Raw genomic sequence first — 17,799 nt, 5'->3', positions numbered from 1 at the left:
TTACAAAATATCTTCATGGAACATGATCTTTACTTAATACCCTAATGATTTTTGTTTTTAAAATGTTTTTTTTAATTTTGACCCACAGAATGTATAGTTGCTATTGCTACAAATATATCCATGCTACTTATGACTTGTTTTGTGGTCCAGGGTCACAAGTGATTGTGTGTGCTCTGAAGTGTGAATGATAAATTGTGAAAAATGTGAAACATACAGTACTGTGCAAAAGTCTTATGCCACCATTGGATTTGTTGTTTTTTTGCAATTGTATACACTCTAAAAAAACAAACGGTGCTATACCAAAACTGTTGATTTGAATCGTAACCATAGAAGAACCATTTTTAGTGCCATATAGCACCGGTGAAGCACCTGTGTAGCACCTGTGTAGAACCATATAGGGGCCATATAGCACCACTATAGCACCACATATGGTTCTACAAAGCACTATATGGTTCTACACAGGTGCTTCACTGGTGCTTCACCGGTGCTATATGGCACTAAAAACGGTTCTTCTATGATTATGAACAAAGAACCACTTTTGGTGCTATATAGCACCGTTTGTTTTTAGAGTGTAGTGATATTTCTCAGTCTCTTTATTAGAATGCAACCAGAAAATACAAGAAATTTGTATTTTTATATAAAAACAGTATAAAAGTATAAGCTGAAGTCTCAAGTATTTAACTCCCCTTTCACTTGAGCAATAGCAGGCAGCTGCAGGATCTCTTAAACCTAAATTAAATTAAATCCTAATTTCTAATTCTAATCAAATGAGTTCAGGACTTCATTCTCCTCAAAAAAGCTCAATATGTGTTTAGTGCCAAGAGAGGTCACACTAAATACTGACTAATGCCTGAAGAAGACATTTAGTCCTGAAATTTTTTTTGTTTTTATTGTTGAGTACATAGTTCATATATTTTCTGTTAGTATCTTAAAAAAAGAGTGAAAAATAAATATGGATGGAGATTAAAACTTTGCAAACAACAAAGCTGGTGATGGTGGCCTAAGACTTTTGCACAGTGCTGTATGTTGTTAACATAATTTGCAGGTGTTTAAAATATTTTTTTAAGCTCAAATTGATTAAAACTTAAAGCATTATCGTATCATACATCATATAATGTATTGTATTTTATTCAGCAAGTTCTTCAATATCAAGCAGCCTGTCTGGGTAAAAATTGCTATAGATGAGCATAGAGAACTGGGCTGAGACCAAGCATTTCACTTAAATCTATTCTACCTGCATCATCTAGCCAGCAACGGCCACATGTACAAGACCGCTCCGTCACTTAGCAACACCGACACTATATCTGAAAATACAGAGCCTGGATCCATTTATAAAACAGAATGTATCTGCAGCCAGAGGGGTTTGTGACATCTATTAATTCTTGCTCACAGGCGTGATATCTATGGAGGACAGATGAGCTCTGATAAAGGACAATTCATCAACCCTTAAACAATACTGTGGCACGAAGCACACAATGCCGTCCACAATTAAACCTTGAAGCGTGACATCTTCATTCTCATAAATGAGAAAGTGGTTTGTCACTGATAAGGTCCTAACAAATTCAAGATTACTCGGACGTATAATAATTATTCTGCTGTGCAATCTGTACATTTCCCTGATATGATTTTCAGTCACTCTTATTAATATATTTGTCAAACAAAAGAGGAAAAACAAGCCAAAGAGTAAACATTTCCTATCATGCAAATTCTCTCCAGTGACCAATGACCATTTTGGTGCAGCATCTGTGCTCCACTGATCCACAGTGTCTGTCAGTAAAAACTAACAGCAGGCTGCGTTTCATTCTGCTCCCTTGTTCCCTATGCTGTCAATCGCTTTTGTGTAAACAAAATATCACCACTAACAAGCGACTTGATCCTATAAACATACTGATGACACGATTACCATGTAACATAGTTGGTGAAAACAGTGAGTAACCAATGCTCACTAACTTTTGCAGTGCATTCTGATGGTTTCTATTTAAGAGCACTGTAGTGCAATGAAATGAACAGTCCTAAAAATGCAGACTTGCTGGCCGGTACACTTAACTCTTTCACCGCCATTGACGAGTTAACTTGTCAATTAAGAGAAAACGCTTCCCTGCCAATGACGAGTTTTTCCGGCAATCCGTATTTCTGCTATTATCCACAAGGTGGCGCTCTTACCTAAGTTATAAAATACGGAAGTATTCCCTTAGGGCAGGGGTCGGCAACTGGCGGCCCGCGGGCCAAAAGTGGCCCGCCAGCAATATTTTCTGGCCCGCCGGATTAATTTGAAGTCCGTTTTTTAATTTTTTTTTAATCAGACTTTTTTATTTTACAATAACAGTTTACAAAAATGTCCCCGTGTATCATTCCTTCATTCGTTTTTTCAAATCAAAACCAAAAAGAAAATAAAACAAAACGACTTGTTTTTCTATTATTTATATCCTGAACTAAAATCAAACGACTCGTTTTCTGAATGTGCGCTCAGATCAAAAATAAAAAAATGAATGAAAACGGGTTCGGACAAATTTTAATTGAACACCTTAGCAGACATATAACAAGGAAATAAATTTAAACAGATTAGGTACTAACAGATTACATTTTAATAAGGGTTTTAATAAGGGTTTGAATAGCAACCATGCTTTCCTGTAAGTCTCATTCGCTTACAGTCCGACTTTTGAACTTTTTTCATTATTATTTATTCGCGTATATTATTATTATTATTATTATTTATTGCTACACTGACAAATAGCAAGAATGTCCTGAAAAAAATGCGTATAATAGCTATCTTAACGGGCCGCTTTTTCTCGTTCTCTTTCTCTACCAGCGCATCCGCGATCATAACTGTCATTAGAGTTTGAGCATAGTTCTAAAACACAATCGATCAAATAATTGCAGAGCTATGACTTCATGAATCATTTGCAAATTTACCTCGTAAATCATGTCAATTCATCACGCGTGAAGACGTTAAACTCCGTGACATTGCAAATTACTGAAAAGTAATTGCTGGCTTTTAGAAACCACTACAAAATATGATAAAAATAAACTCTTTTACTGCAATAATATTTTAACTAATACACTTTTAAAGTAGATTTGAAAGGAATACTGTTGTTTTCTGCTACTTGAACTTGGGGCTCGAGCGCCCGACCTAAGGTTCGACCTGCCTTCGAAAACAGCAAGTCAAGTTCGTTTACCGTTAATTATTAAGACTAAATGGGCAGGTAAATTCGTTAAAAAAATGAAAGTAATCCGCCAAAATATGGTTTTACATGTCTATTAAAATAAAGCCATTATTAATTTTCCTAACGCATAGTTCTTTGATCTTTACCTCCGTTTAAAACGTTATAAATTTGGCAAAGGAGGATGTTCAGCAATTTGAACAGCAACTCCGCAACCAACTCGGTTTATGATGGTGAGAAATTTGAGTGAGAGGCTTTGTCCTATTTAATTTATTATTTATATTTCATTATAAATACAATGAATACAATGTTAAAATAATATTTTTATGAACACAATTTTTGTATAACATTTAAAATTATCTGTCTCTTTTCGTTAGAGACATTTGAATGTGAGATTCTGGAAACGAAACGTGACGTTAAGTTTTGCGGACCCGTCAGGTCGGGAAATAAAGCGGGTGAACACAAATGAATCTATGAATAGAACCTTGTCGGAGCTGGACAAAAACAGTCCAGCGGAGACCTCCTTAAACCTTAGGTGTGTATGTGTGTGTGTCCCGGTTAAATATTAATAAAAAAGGAATAGTTCAAAAGTCGGACTGTAAGAGTATTTCATGAGAGCATAAATGCCTGTAATATTACCACTATAGTACTTGATCTGTTTAAAATGATTTCATTGATATATTATGCCTATAAAGGAGTTAAATAAAAAAAATGTCTTATCCAGTAATTAATTTTTTTATCTGAGCACACAATCAGAAAACCCGTGGTGGTTAATTTTTTCATTTTTGTTTTTAATTTGAAAAAAAAAACGATAGAACGAATGATAAACAGACACATTACCATGTTTTTAACAATTTTTAATGCCGTCTTTCGTCTTTTAAATAGGAAATAAAGACAATGTTTCTTGACAAAAGATCAGATAGCCTATACAACCCTATATCAGTTTGTTTAGGTAAGGATGTCATTTTATGTAAATCTAACCCTAAACCGAAGCGACAATGGTAAGAAATTAGGACAACAAAGTTGAGTAACCAAAACGTGAAAGTGACACAAAAAGGAAACGTGACATGCTCACGTTCAAACGCGGGCAAAACGTGTCATTTTCACGTTGGTCCATACGTGAAATAGTCACGTATTTGCGTGATATTGGGTTGGCCTATACTAGGCTAATTCAAAATAAGACGTAAGTGTGCCAACAACAGTTGGCCCGCCATCTACTGGCTAAAAAAAATATTGGCCCGCGGCCAAAGTTACTTGCCGACCCCTGCCTTAGGGCAAACAGTTCAAACTTGGTGTATGTTTCGAGGGTCGCTCCGAATCTGATCTCTATCAAAAGTCCTTCACAAAAATCCTATTATCAAAATGTTTGGTAGTTTTGAAGAAACCTACCCATATTTGAGAGGTGATAAAAAGAAAACAAGTGAAGGTGGGATGAAACTTTTTTTAGTTTGAAAGCAGAGGGTCTGTTCTTTTATTTGATATATTGTATGTTTATATATTTTAAAGAAGAACATTTTCTGGAAGGCATTAAACATTTGTGAAATCATAAAAAATGTGGTGCTGGCTGTCAACTTTTTTAAAGAACGCTGGCGGTGAAAGAGTTAAAGGCACAATATGAAGGATTTTTACCATAGGGGTCGCGATTTCTTAATAACGATAACAAAAGCAAAGCTTAAAGGAATATTCCATTTTCTTAAAAGAAAAATCCAGATAATTTACTCACTACCATGTCATCCAAAATGTTGATGTCTTTCTTTGCTCAGTCGAGAAGAAAGTATGTTTTTTGAGGAAAACATTGCAGGATTTTTCTCATTTTAATGGACTTTAATAGAGCCCAATATTTAATACTTAACTCAACACTTAACAGTTTTTTTTCAACAGAGTTTCAAAGGACTATAAACGATCCCAAACGAGGCATAAGGGTCTTATCTAGCGAAACGATTGTCATTTTTGACAAGAAAAATTAAAAATATCCAATTTTAAACCACAACTTCTCGTCTAAATCCGGTCATGATGCGATAGCGTGACCCCGCGCAATACGTCATGACGTCAAGAGGATGAACGCGAAACTCCGCCCCAGTGTTTACAAGAGTTGAGAAAGAGGACTGTTCCGACGTTGTTGGTTGTCAAATGATATTAATTAATGTCTTTGTGTCAGTTTATTGTTTACAATGGTCCGCAAATGTGCGTTTTATATATGTAACACGTGACCTCCCTACGTCACTACGAATTTACGTTAGATCGCGCTGGACCGGACCTAGACAAAAAGTTGTGGTTTAAAAGAGCATATTTTTTTTATTTTTCTTGTCAAAAATGACAATCGTTTCGCTAGATAAGACCCTTATGCCTCGTTTGGGATCATTTATAGTCCTTTGAAACTCCGTTGAAAAAAACTGTTAAGTGTTGAGTTAAGTATTAAATGTTGGGCTCTATTAAAGTCCATTAAAATGAGAAAAATCCTGGAATGTTTTCCTCAAAAAACATAATTTCTTCTAGACTGAACAAAGAAAGACATCAACATTTTGGATGACATGGTGGTGAGTAAATTATCTGGATTTTTCTTTTAAGAAAATGGAATATTCCTTTAATGACGGTATGGAGGACCATGAAATGGAGAGATTGCAGCGTCAGGATTCGCTTATCATGTTTACGGATTAGGTAATAAGTTAATAATGTTTTAATGTTTGATATAATAATGTTTAATAATAATGTTTCAATGAGGTAATACTGTTTAGCATCTAACACACATTATTTGATCACATTATTTTATGCCATAGTACTGAATTAGAAAAATAGCTTTTTAGTTTAGACTTTTTAGTGACTTTTAGTTATTTACCCCCCCCCCCCAAAAAAAATGAAATTAACTCAAGATACACATGATAAAGGAGGTCTTAACTCTCTTAAAAATATCTATAACTCATTTTCGACCAAAACTGCCTTTTGCCTTTGTAGGGCATTATAGGCGATGACATCACTGCCTGTAAAAAATCCATCAAATATCCAAATCATTTGTAAAAATGGTCAGCAAAGCTGGTTTTCATGTGACGTCACCCACTTAGGGGAACGCCCCCCTGGCAGGCAAGAGTGGCTATATCTGCCATTGAAAGCAGGCTTAGAAGTGAGTGATTACTTTAGTTTGGCTAAAATGCTAAATAGTTGTTGTGCAATAAAATTAACTAACCGATGAGGAGACAAGCCTGGGCTATGCCATCAGAGATGAAAACCCAGAAAAGGAGGAATTTGTGAATGTTGTGTCATAAACGTATGTGCCTCTGTCCCCAGTATGGGAAACAATGGCAGGCAGTCATCAATATACACTTGTATGCACTGCACCATTCAGCACAGAATAACTAATAAATCCCCTAACTATAATTTTAAGGTCCATACAGATTGTACCTCCTTATGGCTCTTTGATATCAAAGCAGACTGTGATCTCCCTCAAGCCCAACTAAAGACGAGGCTTTGCATTCTTACCTGTAATTGGTGCTTCCACCTCCAGCATGCACTTCTCCTGCCTTAGGATGTTGGCACCCTCGTTGATGATGCGCAGTGCGCAGTCTTCTTCCACACGTCCTTCTTTGATCAAATGGTTTTTCAGTATCTCAGTATTGGGCTTGCCATCCACAAAAAGGTCCTTTATTGTCAGCCGCTGGTGGGGGGGCAGTGGCACTGCTGTAGGTATGAGAATAGCAAATCATTAGTTGAAAAAAATGAATGACTTATTATTACAAAGTCATGTTCACAGATATATGAAGAACGATTCCCGTAGCTCATCCAGTGGAACATGATGCTTGAAACGTCAAGGGTGTGGGTTCAATTATTAATATTATAAACAAATAAAAGTGCTACAGGCTCTCTACTAATGGAAATGGTTCTTCACTCACAGTGATGCCATAGAACCAATTTTGATTCCTTAAAGGGGCCATGGCACATGACTTTTTTTAAATGTCAAATCAATCTTTACTGTCCCCAGACGCAAATGTGAAGTTTTAGCTCATAATACCATATAAATAATTTATTATAACATGTTAAAATTGCCACTTTGTAGGTGTGTGCAAAAATGTGCCATTTTGGGTGTGTCCTTTAAAATGCAAATGAGCTGATGAAATTCAAACACTGATCACAATGATGGTGGTTTGTTGCAATTAAAACTCAATTGTGCTTTTCTCTGCATTAATGAGAGTGATGTGGTTGGATAGTGCAGATTAAGGGGTGGTATTTTCATAATAAGAGCTCCTTATGACAACATAAGGAGAGCCAAATTTCAACAACCTATTTTTTCATGTGCTTAAAGAGAATGGTTTACCAAAACTAAGTTACTGGGTTGATCTTTTTCACATTTTCTAGGTTGATAGAAGTACTGGGGACCCAATTATAGCACTTAAACATGGAAAGTTTCAGATTTTCATGCCATGGCCCCTTTAAAGAACCATTTGGTTAAAGAACCATTTCTTTTCTACCTTTTTATTATCAATGATGTGACGTTATTTATTTTGTGTCCGTATGCTTCAATTAAATATAAAAGGGTTAAAATTTCAAAATAAATTTGCAGATTACTTGCATACATTCTCTTTTTTGAGGATCAAGTCTAAAATGTCTGGTTTTACTTCATTTTGAAAAAATATTTGGGGGATAATTGCAAAAATTTCAATGTGGTGTAACCGATCTGTGTCAATTTGATGTCAATTTTAAAATGAAAATATATTCATAAAAATGTGGAATAAAATCATCTAGTTTCAAGTGATTTTTTACATAAATTTAAAATTATTTAGAAAACAGAGTTGTTTTCAGCATATGTCCGGTCAAATATTACAAAAGCGCATTAAAATTTACATTTAGAAATAACTAATAAAATTATATATTTAAAATGATAATTTTTTTGATGATTATTACGCTTACATGTCATCAAGGTGAATAAAATATTTAATATTTCTCATTCTTTGTCTTAACATTCATAAAAATTGTGGAAATGTCACTTTTTATTGCATAAAATCAACATAAATACACTATGTGCATTAAAATATACCTGATGCATGCTTTTAAAACAAGTTTTTTAAAAAGATTTTTGGATTTCTCATCTTGCCAAACTGTTTTTGTCACTGACCCATGTACAGAATATGTATCCACTTAAAATAACTTTGTGTGTTCTGTGAATGTTAAAGGTTCTTTATGGAACCATACAATAGTACATTTTTTAGAGTTATTTGCTTAGACGCTTATATTTTTCTGGAAAAAAAACAAAAGTTAGAAAGTGGTTAAAGCAATCCATAAATAAGTTAAAGCACCACAAAACTGTTGTGAAACGCACCATACACGTTTGTTACAGTCACTTAACATTTGCACATCATTTTGTGATTCTTACTTCCCAAGATGCATCTTTGGTTCACCAATAAAGACGTGGTGATGGTGTATTTTCATATCTGCTCTTTATGAGTTTCTGCTTCTCTCTGGAGCATCGTGACATTTGCGGTTGCTGAAGCTAATAAGAAAAGTTATGGTATCATGAGGATTCTATTGATTTAGCTCCAAGTTCGCTGGCACGAAAGGATCCTGAGACGCCGTGCATTAATCCCTAACCTGCCCTGAACTTCCTGGTGATCTAGATCCACCAAATCCTCCAGTTGCTATAGTGAGGGCTATGATTCATTTATTTAATAATGAAACAGGAATTGCAGATCAGAAACTTTGATTAATCTGAAATCTAAGCCTGCATTGCAGATCGGATGGTGGTATAATAATAGTACATAAAACATAAGCTGACAAGTGACTAATGGAGCAAATCCAATCTAAAGAACATCACAATAAAATCTCAAGAGCATCATTCAATTTCATGCTAATATTAGTCCGTCTCCGTAAAATGTTCTGAGGAGTTCATTACTGAATATAAAGTGATTAGCTCGTCTGTGACCCTGACGTGAATGAGGTTTCCAAACACCGTGAAGAAAACAGGAAGCAGCGCAGATTGCCAAGGTCGCTGCTTAGGGTTGGCACAGTCTTCCCCGTAGACCATCACAAAAGTGTCTGAGACTGTCGCTTTCACCGCAACCTCATTTGCATGCATCTGTCACAACGTGTTTTGGCTGCTCGGCCTCCTGCTCCGAGTATTCGCTTGATTGATAGCCAGCGCAAGCCCCACATGCTTCAGTGAGTCGGGGTTGATCGCAATTTTATGGAAACATGTAACTGAAGACATGCGTAAGGCATTTAGACGAACTGACCAGCTCTCTAGCAAGGTGCACCGAGGCAGACTTGGACAGTTCGACAACACTCTTGTTAATCTGTCGGTTCTGTTACTTGCACAGAATGACGTCTGGTTCCTCAACCGTTCCTGCAATTATGGATGCAAATCAAGCCACTGGATCCCACAACCAACCGAGCCAAACAAAGATCTGTCTGTATTGAATCAGCTACTGTGAAGTAATAGTCTCAGTATGCTAATAAAATCAAATAAATAGGTTGTTGAAGTATCAAGCAGAACATCCTAAATCCTAATGTTGACTGTAACCTACGGGAATTAAATAAAACTATAGGACTTTCACAATATCAGCAAAATGTTTCGATATTTTCCAACTAACAGACAAATATTCCCAGCATTTCAGAGCATGGAAACTGCCAAGGCACTACCCTACATCTTTCCGTGTGAATTTCACAATACGTTTTAGTACTTCAAGATTTACCTAGCATGCAACAACTGACACGTCAATTCAAGACAATGGGATAAAAGATTTGGTAAAATTAGCCAATGCTATGCAGCTGCTGTTTTTCTTTCAGTGACTAACAGTGGAAACAATGCAAGTTGCACAACAGCTTTTGCCTGGTTTCTGACACCTGTAACAAAATAGCCACATTGGAGACTAGAAGAGAGATGAGAATTCACCAATAATTGAGTCAATATGACAATAAGTGAACAGTATCATACTTACTGCGTGTTATGTTGTAAATATGTTTACATAAATGGACCACCAATATACATAGTTGTCACTTTTATCTAAAGTGACTTACAGTGCATTCAAAATGAACTGCACAAGGATCAGTTTGTGTGAGGTTATTGTATGGAACCCATAACTGTGGCATTGTTAATGTCTATACCATAGACGTCGCTTCCTTCTAGGGGTGCACCGTTATATATCGGCCAATGATGCTTGCTATGTTCTCAATGAATTACTGTGAAATGCCGATACATCCAAAAGCCAGAGGGCGCTCTCGTGCAGAAACTCAATATGCGCTGTAGACGAAGAACCATACACACGCAGCTATGACACGCAGCTCCAGGAATTGGATTAAGGATATATTTATATTGCTGTTCTTCAAACCTTTTCGAGTATTTTCATGATAATAAAGAATATGTATAATGATTATGCTTAACAAGTGTTGCTTTTCCAAATGCATATTATAAACGACACAAACTAACACTGATTTCAGATCGATAAGGACTTACTGATCAAATGCCATAGCACATGAAATAGCTGTGAATAATATCGGCTGTGCGATTCAGAATAGTTATCGGCCACGTATTAATAGTGTATATAGGCATTTATCGGTGCACTCCTACTTCCTTCCATTGTAGAATTGAAGCCAAAAATGTCCGGCCATGGGCGCTGCCATGTTACATAATAACGTCAGCTTGGAGCCAGGGCATGCGCAGAAGAAATCGTCCATGGAGCCGCGATATCAAACTTACGCCCAAACGCTCGCACGCCCTATTCAACCATGCCAATCAAAACGACACACCCCGTTTCTACAGCATTAAATTAATAGCTATATGACACTGATCACAAAAATGTATAATTGAACACATATCAGCGTGATAACAACTACCTTAAAGGAATAGTCTACTCATTTTCAATATTAAAATATGTTATTCCCTTAACTAAGAATTCTTGATACATCCCTCTATCATCTGTGTGCGTGCATGTAAGCGCTGAAGCGCGGTGCGACGCTTCGATAGAATTTAGCTTAGCCCCATTCATTCAATGGTACCATTTAGAGATAAAGTTAGAAGTGACCAAACACATCAATGTTTTTCCTATTTAAGACGAGTAGTTATACGAGCAAGTTTGGTGGTACAAAATAAAACGTAGTGCTTTTCTAAGCGGATTTAAAAGAGGAACTATATTTTATGGCGTAATAGCACTTTTGGGAGTACTTCGACTCGCCTGAAAAGTCCGCTCCCCTTCTCCCTCTCATAATGGTAGAGGGAGGGTGTTACTGCGCCGAGTCGAAGTACTCCCAAAAGTGCTATTACGCCATAAAATATAGTTCCTCTTTTAAATCTGCTTAGAAAAGCGCTACGTTTTATTTTGTACCACAAAACTTGCTCGTATAACTACTCGTCTTAAATAGGAAAAACGTTGATGTGTTTGGTCACTTCTAACTTTATCTCTAAATGGTACCATTGAATGAATGGGGCTAAGCTAAATGCTATCAAAGCGTCGCAGCGCGCTCCAGCGCTTACGTGCATGCACACAGATGATAGAGGGATGTATCAACAATTCTTAGTTCAGGTAATAACATATTTTAATATTGAAAATGAGTAGAATTCCTTTAAAGGACCAAAACCATCTTTGGAAAATTTCATTGTAAGTGTACATATTTTTTTTTATTTAGTGCCAAGTCCCGTTCGTTTGCATGGAGAGGGCGGGGTTTATGACATGTACTGCAGCCAGCCACCAGGGGGTGATCAACCAGTTAAGCGACAGAGCAGTTACTAAATAACAAACTACTTTTGAATTTACATTATGAAATGTTATTTTAAATGATAGCTGAAGTTTTTTATTGCACAAAACATCAACATACAAACTAAGGATGTTTATCTTAGTTGATCTTAGAAAAGCGCACCAGAGTTTAAAGACAAGATCTTTTTCAATTCACGCAGCCAATCATGGCTACACTAAAAGTCGCAATGAAATTGAAATGAAAAACTGTCATTTGTTTTGGATTTTTGTGGTATTTTTTACGAATGACTTATTGTGAGCTTCATTATTTAAAAAAAATTCATTTGGCCTCAATCTTAAATTCCAAACCTCTTCGAACAATCTTTCTTTATTTCCGGTCATATTTGTATGGCAGGTGGGTGGGGTCCGGGAAGAGATGCAGCGATTTGAAAATAGCAACATTACCCAACTTCAAACAATCCAATCAGTTCTCAATGGACGAATTCAAGTTCAGCCCATTTCAGGAGGAGTTTTACTGGGATATAGGTCACCACGAGGAAAATAAGAAACACATCGCTACTTCCAATTCAAAACGACTTTAACCTCCCAGCTCTTTAACATCTTTACACTAAACAGATATAAATACTAAGGAGATGATATGAACAAGGGAAAAGGTGAGAAATCCCACCTCACCCAAGTTAAAGTGGACTGACTTACTAAGCAAAACTTCAATTTGAGCTCACTGTCCTGAGGGCATAAGCAACTATACTCAGTACTCTCCTGATGAGTATAAATAAACCATAAGAACCACGGTGCAGGCTGGATATAGGGATGTGAGCTGGGTACGAGCACTAAGAACAGATTAGTCAAAGCCTTTATTAGCCAGGGATTCCAGGTCCAGGAGTCTGTTTATTTAGAGACTTCATACTTTCAAATCCTGACCGGATGTTCAAAAGATGCCACTAAATCATCAAGTATTATAGGCAGCAAATACAAACGATTCACACTGAGGTCATACTGCTGTGGCATCTCTTTCATAGCTGGTGGATTCGAAACAGAGAGAGTTTGAGATGCAGAGGTGGGTTTGAAACGCAGATCCTCAATCTTTGCAACGTTTGCATTTGACACAGTTCTGAACCGAATGTTTTGCATTGCAGTGTTAACATGGAAAGGTTTCACCTGCAAACCAAGATTTGCACTATGCAGATTCATTCAGGGCTTTTCCAACCCTGCATGCATCTAGGGAGACTAGAAGTGTCCACTCAAAACACTGACATTTGAAAGGCAAATAAGCTCTCTCGGTTGACCTATTAATGTGCTATTAGTGTGTTGCTTGCTTCCCAATCTTCTCAAACTCATTTTCTGGTAGTGTTGAAAAAAAAGACATCCAATAACATGTATCTATAACATATTTCATTAAAACCACAGAGGTGAACAATGAAAAGTCCTCTCACTGTCATTGCTATTGCGTGTTGAAAAATGTTTACTGATGGGTGCAGAATAAACAAAAGTGTGTAATCGATTTGTGGCTTCTGTGACAATATACTTTGGTAATAACTGAAGCTCAAATATAAATAAATACCCAACACGGTAAACAAACAGATCTTGGAAGTCACACTGAGTGTCATTTGGTCAGGTTTACCCAGTTTAACCCTATTGGGTAAACTTAACATTGTGGCAGAGCCAAAATCAATTATAAGCATAAAAATACATAGTTCCTAAAAATAGGTCTATAGAATTGTACTTAATTGCCTTCCAACTCAATAACACATTTATAAAAAATGATTATATTTCTTTAATTTTTGGAGACATTTACTCAAAATTGGTAATATTAGTGTAAAAATTGGTAATATTAGTGTTACATAAAGAGGGGGGGTCCGATGTACGGTAATTTGCTAGGCAATTCAATAAATGCTATGCGGTACGATAATGCATTAGGTTTGTACAATCTATTTGATATTTATATACGTTTCTGATTACTGATCATCTTCCTCATGTCAGAGCACCACAAGCACTCATTCGTCTTTTGAACCTTCATTCAGTAATGGCAAACTATTGCCATATGCACATCTAGAATATTTCTGTAATTGATATATATTGTCCGGCCCCACTGTACAGTCTAACCAACATATAAAACATACATAGATTGAACAGGACAGAACAAGCCACCAAACATTTCTCATCTACAGAGCAGTGGCAAGGCTACATAAGGGTGGCACCGGCCCACTCAGATTGACAGCTGGTCCACCCAGTCCTAAGAGACACAAACTATTTTGTTGGAAAGCAGAAGAAATCACGCATAAATTATAATAATTTCTTTAATAATAAGCTCTCAAAGCTTCAGAAAAAAAAACTATAAGTTAATCATTTGCATTTGTTTCTAAACCTTGCGAATGTTAACATTCAAATGATTTTAAACAATTTTGAGCGCAAGAAGATGTTAAATAATGCTGGGTACACACCAAAAGATAATCGGGCTGATTTTGGGCCAATGTCCCCCCTTCTGAGAATCCTAGCTATGTCCCAAATATCTTGATGGGTTTACAGATTATCTTATCAGATTTTCCCTTGGTGTGAGGTGTGTTAAAAGTGTCCGAACCTGATCAGAAGAACTTTAGAGCCGCCCCCAATCGCGAATTGTAAATATTAAACATGTTTAATATTTACAATCAGAAATCCTGATGTGTATGGGGAACCCCAAGGACAAACACGCGCACGCCCTTGAGATTATCATGTGAAACAAAACAATATCCAATCAGAAAGCGAGATTATGGAAGACAGAAGAAGTCATGGCACAGCACAAAGTAAAATTGATGCAGTGTGAACTCTATAGACCATGTTTCTGCTATCTCCATGACTTGACCCATCTTTGCTTTTTTTCCTTGAATTTTCTGTGAAAATCATTCCAAACACTATCAATGAAATTTCTTCCTGCAAATCATCCGCCATGCTTGTTCTGAAGTCTCGCAAGATTTTGCGAGATCTCCTATGTTTACAGTCAAGACTCTGGTTAAAAATGTGTGTGTGTGGTGGGCTAAAACAGTTAAATCTAGGATTTTTTATCCTCATGTTTGTGGTCTATCACATTTTGAAAATCTTATACATTTAAAAAAATCTTTTGGTTGTGCACCCAGCATCAGATGTGTTCTGCACATACAAACGCAAATAGACAAGCACTCATAAGCACATGCACAGAGATCATGTGCATTTAAAAGCACAATCTCTCTGCGCCTTACAGGACACATGCATGCAAAATTATCCGGAAATGCCACAGGTTGAATGCAACCAATTTAGAAAGAAATCAGATGTGGGTCAGTATATGGATCCATGCTTATCCGGTCTTTAAGTGGCAGTTCCTCTTAAAAAACTCTGCTTGTGTTTATGTAAAGACAAAAGAAATAATTACATTTCACGTATCGAATGAAGACAGTGTTGTTATTCATTTGATTCTATTTCTGTACCTAAATACTACTGTTAGACCTTAGATTAGTTAGAACTTAGTTTTTTTTCCATTTTCATATGCTTGTCATTTTTTTAATATGTTATTTTTCCTCAGCCTCTTTTTAGCAGATCTGAAAATAATTCGATCCATGGCACAAATAACGTAATGTAATGCGTTTAAACACTACAATATTGTAAAATTATGTAATTTGAGAAGTCTATCTTCTAAGCCTCAAAGCTCCCAAAGCAGATAGAGGTAATGTGTAGTACTTCCTTGTTTTCCTCCAATTTACTCTGTACATATTGCATAGCACAAATCATTCAAAGCTGTTGCTATGGCTGGCTCATAGAAATGCATTAAAAATCTCCCACAATAAAAGAAAAACGCAGACGGCAATTGTAGATCATCTATATTGTGTTTCCCTCAGGGTGGCAAAAGATAACACTGATGTTTAAAACGTAATGATTCTGACTTGCTGTGTAGACTGAAATAGTGATATCTTAGATCTATAAATCAGAAATGTCACTGGTACCTGATTTAACTTCAATCAAGTAAAATATAATTTCATCCAGACACAATATACTACAAAACACACCATTTGACAGGTAAGAAAATCACTTAAATTTACATTTATGTATTACACTTGTATCCAAAGCAACTTTGCAGTGCAGACAAACTGTACATTTTGTACATCAGTAAAAGTTACCTTGGCTGGGATCAAACCCATGATATTTGTAGTGCTAACACAATGCTCTACTGATAAGTACAGGAGCACCTAAAACTGGCGTTGGGACTGCATGCATTCACGTGGGAAAAGAAATGGTTAAATCATATAAACCAATGTGACAAAAAAACTGTATGTTAATTCAGTGGGGCTCATATTAGACTTGCTACAATGTTCATAACTCAATTTAGTGACTGAAAGCTGCACTGACTGAAAGTCAAACACAAAATAGGATGGGCATTCTAGAGGTCACTACAAATAACTTATATCTCAGACTAATTGTCTTCTTCACCAAACCTTGGTCTGCAGTGGAAGAGCTGAAATGATTCACACTGGATACAAAATGCCTCAAACCAACTGGGTAAAAAAATACTGTAACTATCTGGCACGCGCGCTGTCTAGACATCCTTCTGTCTGCAGCAAATTCACAGAGATGAGGTTCGTGATATGACACACAAACTGAAATAAACTTACTTTTAATGAGTCGCTCAGTGGTCGACAGTTTTTCTTTCGGCTCTTTAGTCGACATCTTCTCACAGTTCAGTCAGGATTTATTGGCCAGTAAACGAGCAAATATTCTCCGTGTTTGCCGCTGCCAGTCCAAACAAGGGTTCGCGAAGTAGCCAGGTGACGGCTCCGATAACTGTTAAAATTGTAGGATTAATTCTTTAATATAGCTAATTTAGTCGACGCTGAACAACAGCTGGGTACACGGGTCACAGGGCAGCATAATAACATGAAAGTCTGCCCATCGCCAGCAGACACAAACTCGATCGCTTTTCTCCGCAATCACCGAATCCTTGCCCAAATACTGTACCGCTACGATGCAGTCCGATCTTGGTTTTTCCCAATTGACATTGGGGTAACGTTATCAGCCTCAGATCTCTTCGAGCCAGCGACACGAGATGATTAGGGTTTGGTGCGCAATCTTGAACGGTAATCCGATTGTGCACTTTTCAGAGTCAGAATGTCAACTCGCCAGTTCAGCACACTCGTAAGAGTGCTGGAAATAATAATAGCGCCCAAAAGAGCTCCGATTTGTCTTAATAAACATATGTCCTGTCGTGTGACAACCAGCGATTGAGAGATGAACCCGCCCACTCAAGATAACCATATGGCTGGCAGTAACTTCCAATCACACTGTCGTTCCCAGCGCCAGATTAAACGCTAATCTGTAAACCTCAGACGGATTTCCTGCAATATGGCGGAGTTGTGGCGCTCGACGCGCTGACGTAGGCGTGACGTAGCGCGTACAGTTTGAGCGCGTACAGTTTGACACATACATGCGAAGCATATGGCTACATTACATACATAATGTAAATTCTTAGTTGTGAAACCGTGCTTTTCAGTGTTCAAAAATAATAATACACTATGTTATTTTTCCTCTCTGTGCTTATATTGTAATATTGCATATGTACGTCATTCAAAAACAGTTAAAAAGCAGATGGATTGAAGGACCTTAACTGTTAAACCGCGTAGGTAAATATGATGTTATGAATTCTGTGGATTTATGGGTATATTTATTTATGTTCTTACTGGTGCGCCGTATAAAATCTTTATTTCGTTTTTTTCATCTTTCCATGTTATACACATATAGTCTGACGTTGTCATATTTAATTCTAGTCAGAAACTTCCATACCTGAAATGTTGTGGGCGGGGCTAAATTCGGATGTTATGTGAAATTTAGGGATCAAGTCATATACAACATTAAATCGTGCACTTACACTTGCATCCACTAGGGTGAGCCAAATGCTTTGTTAGGGCCCATCAAAAATTTGAAAACTTTGCATTGAACCAAACAAGTGCCTAAATAAAATG

At 36.8% G+C, this 17,799-nt stretch overlaps 1 protein-coding gene across 2 annotated transcripts in view; it reads right to left on the bottom strand.

Moving 5' to 3' along the window:
- Positions 1-17,187, bottom strand: part of ppp3cca (protein phosphatase 3, catalytic subunit, gamma isozyme, a) — a 51,896-nt gene extending 34,709 nt beyond the window's left edge. For both annotated transcript variants that reach the window (XM_055199213.2, XM_055199214.2), the window contains exons 1-2: positions 16,456-17,187; positions 6,636-6,833 (exon numbers count right to left, since the gene is read on the bottom strand). In XM_055199213.2, the coding sequence (XP_055055188.1) occupies positions 6,636-6,833; positions 16,456-16,510 (253 nt within the window). In that variant the 5' untranslated portion in view covers positions 16,511-17,187. The remainder of the gene's footprint in view (positions 1-6,635; positions 6,834-16,455) is intronic.
- Between the last annotated feature and the right edge of the window lie 612 nt (positions 17,188-17,799).

The sequence above is a fragment of the Misgurnus anguillicaudatus genome, chromosome 22, assembly GCF_027580225.2.
Source record: "Misgurnus anguillicaudatus chromosome 22, ASM2758022v2, whole genome shotgun sequence".
Lineage (NCBI taxonomy): Eukaryota > Metazoa > Chordata > Actinopteri > Cypriniformes > Cobitidae > Misgurnus > Misgurnus anguillicaudatus.
Note: the sequence above shows the minus strand (reverse complement) of the source record. Positions and strands in the feature narration are given on the sequence as shown.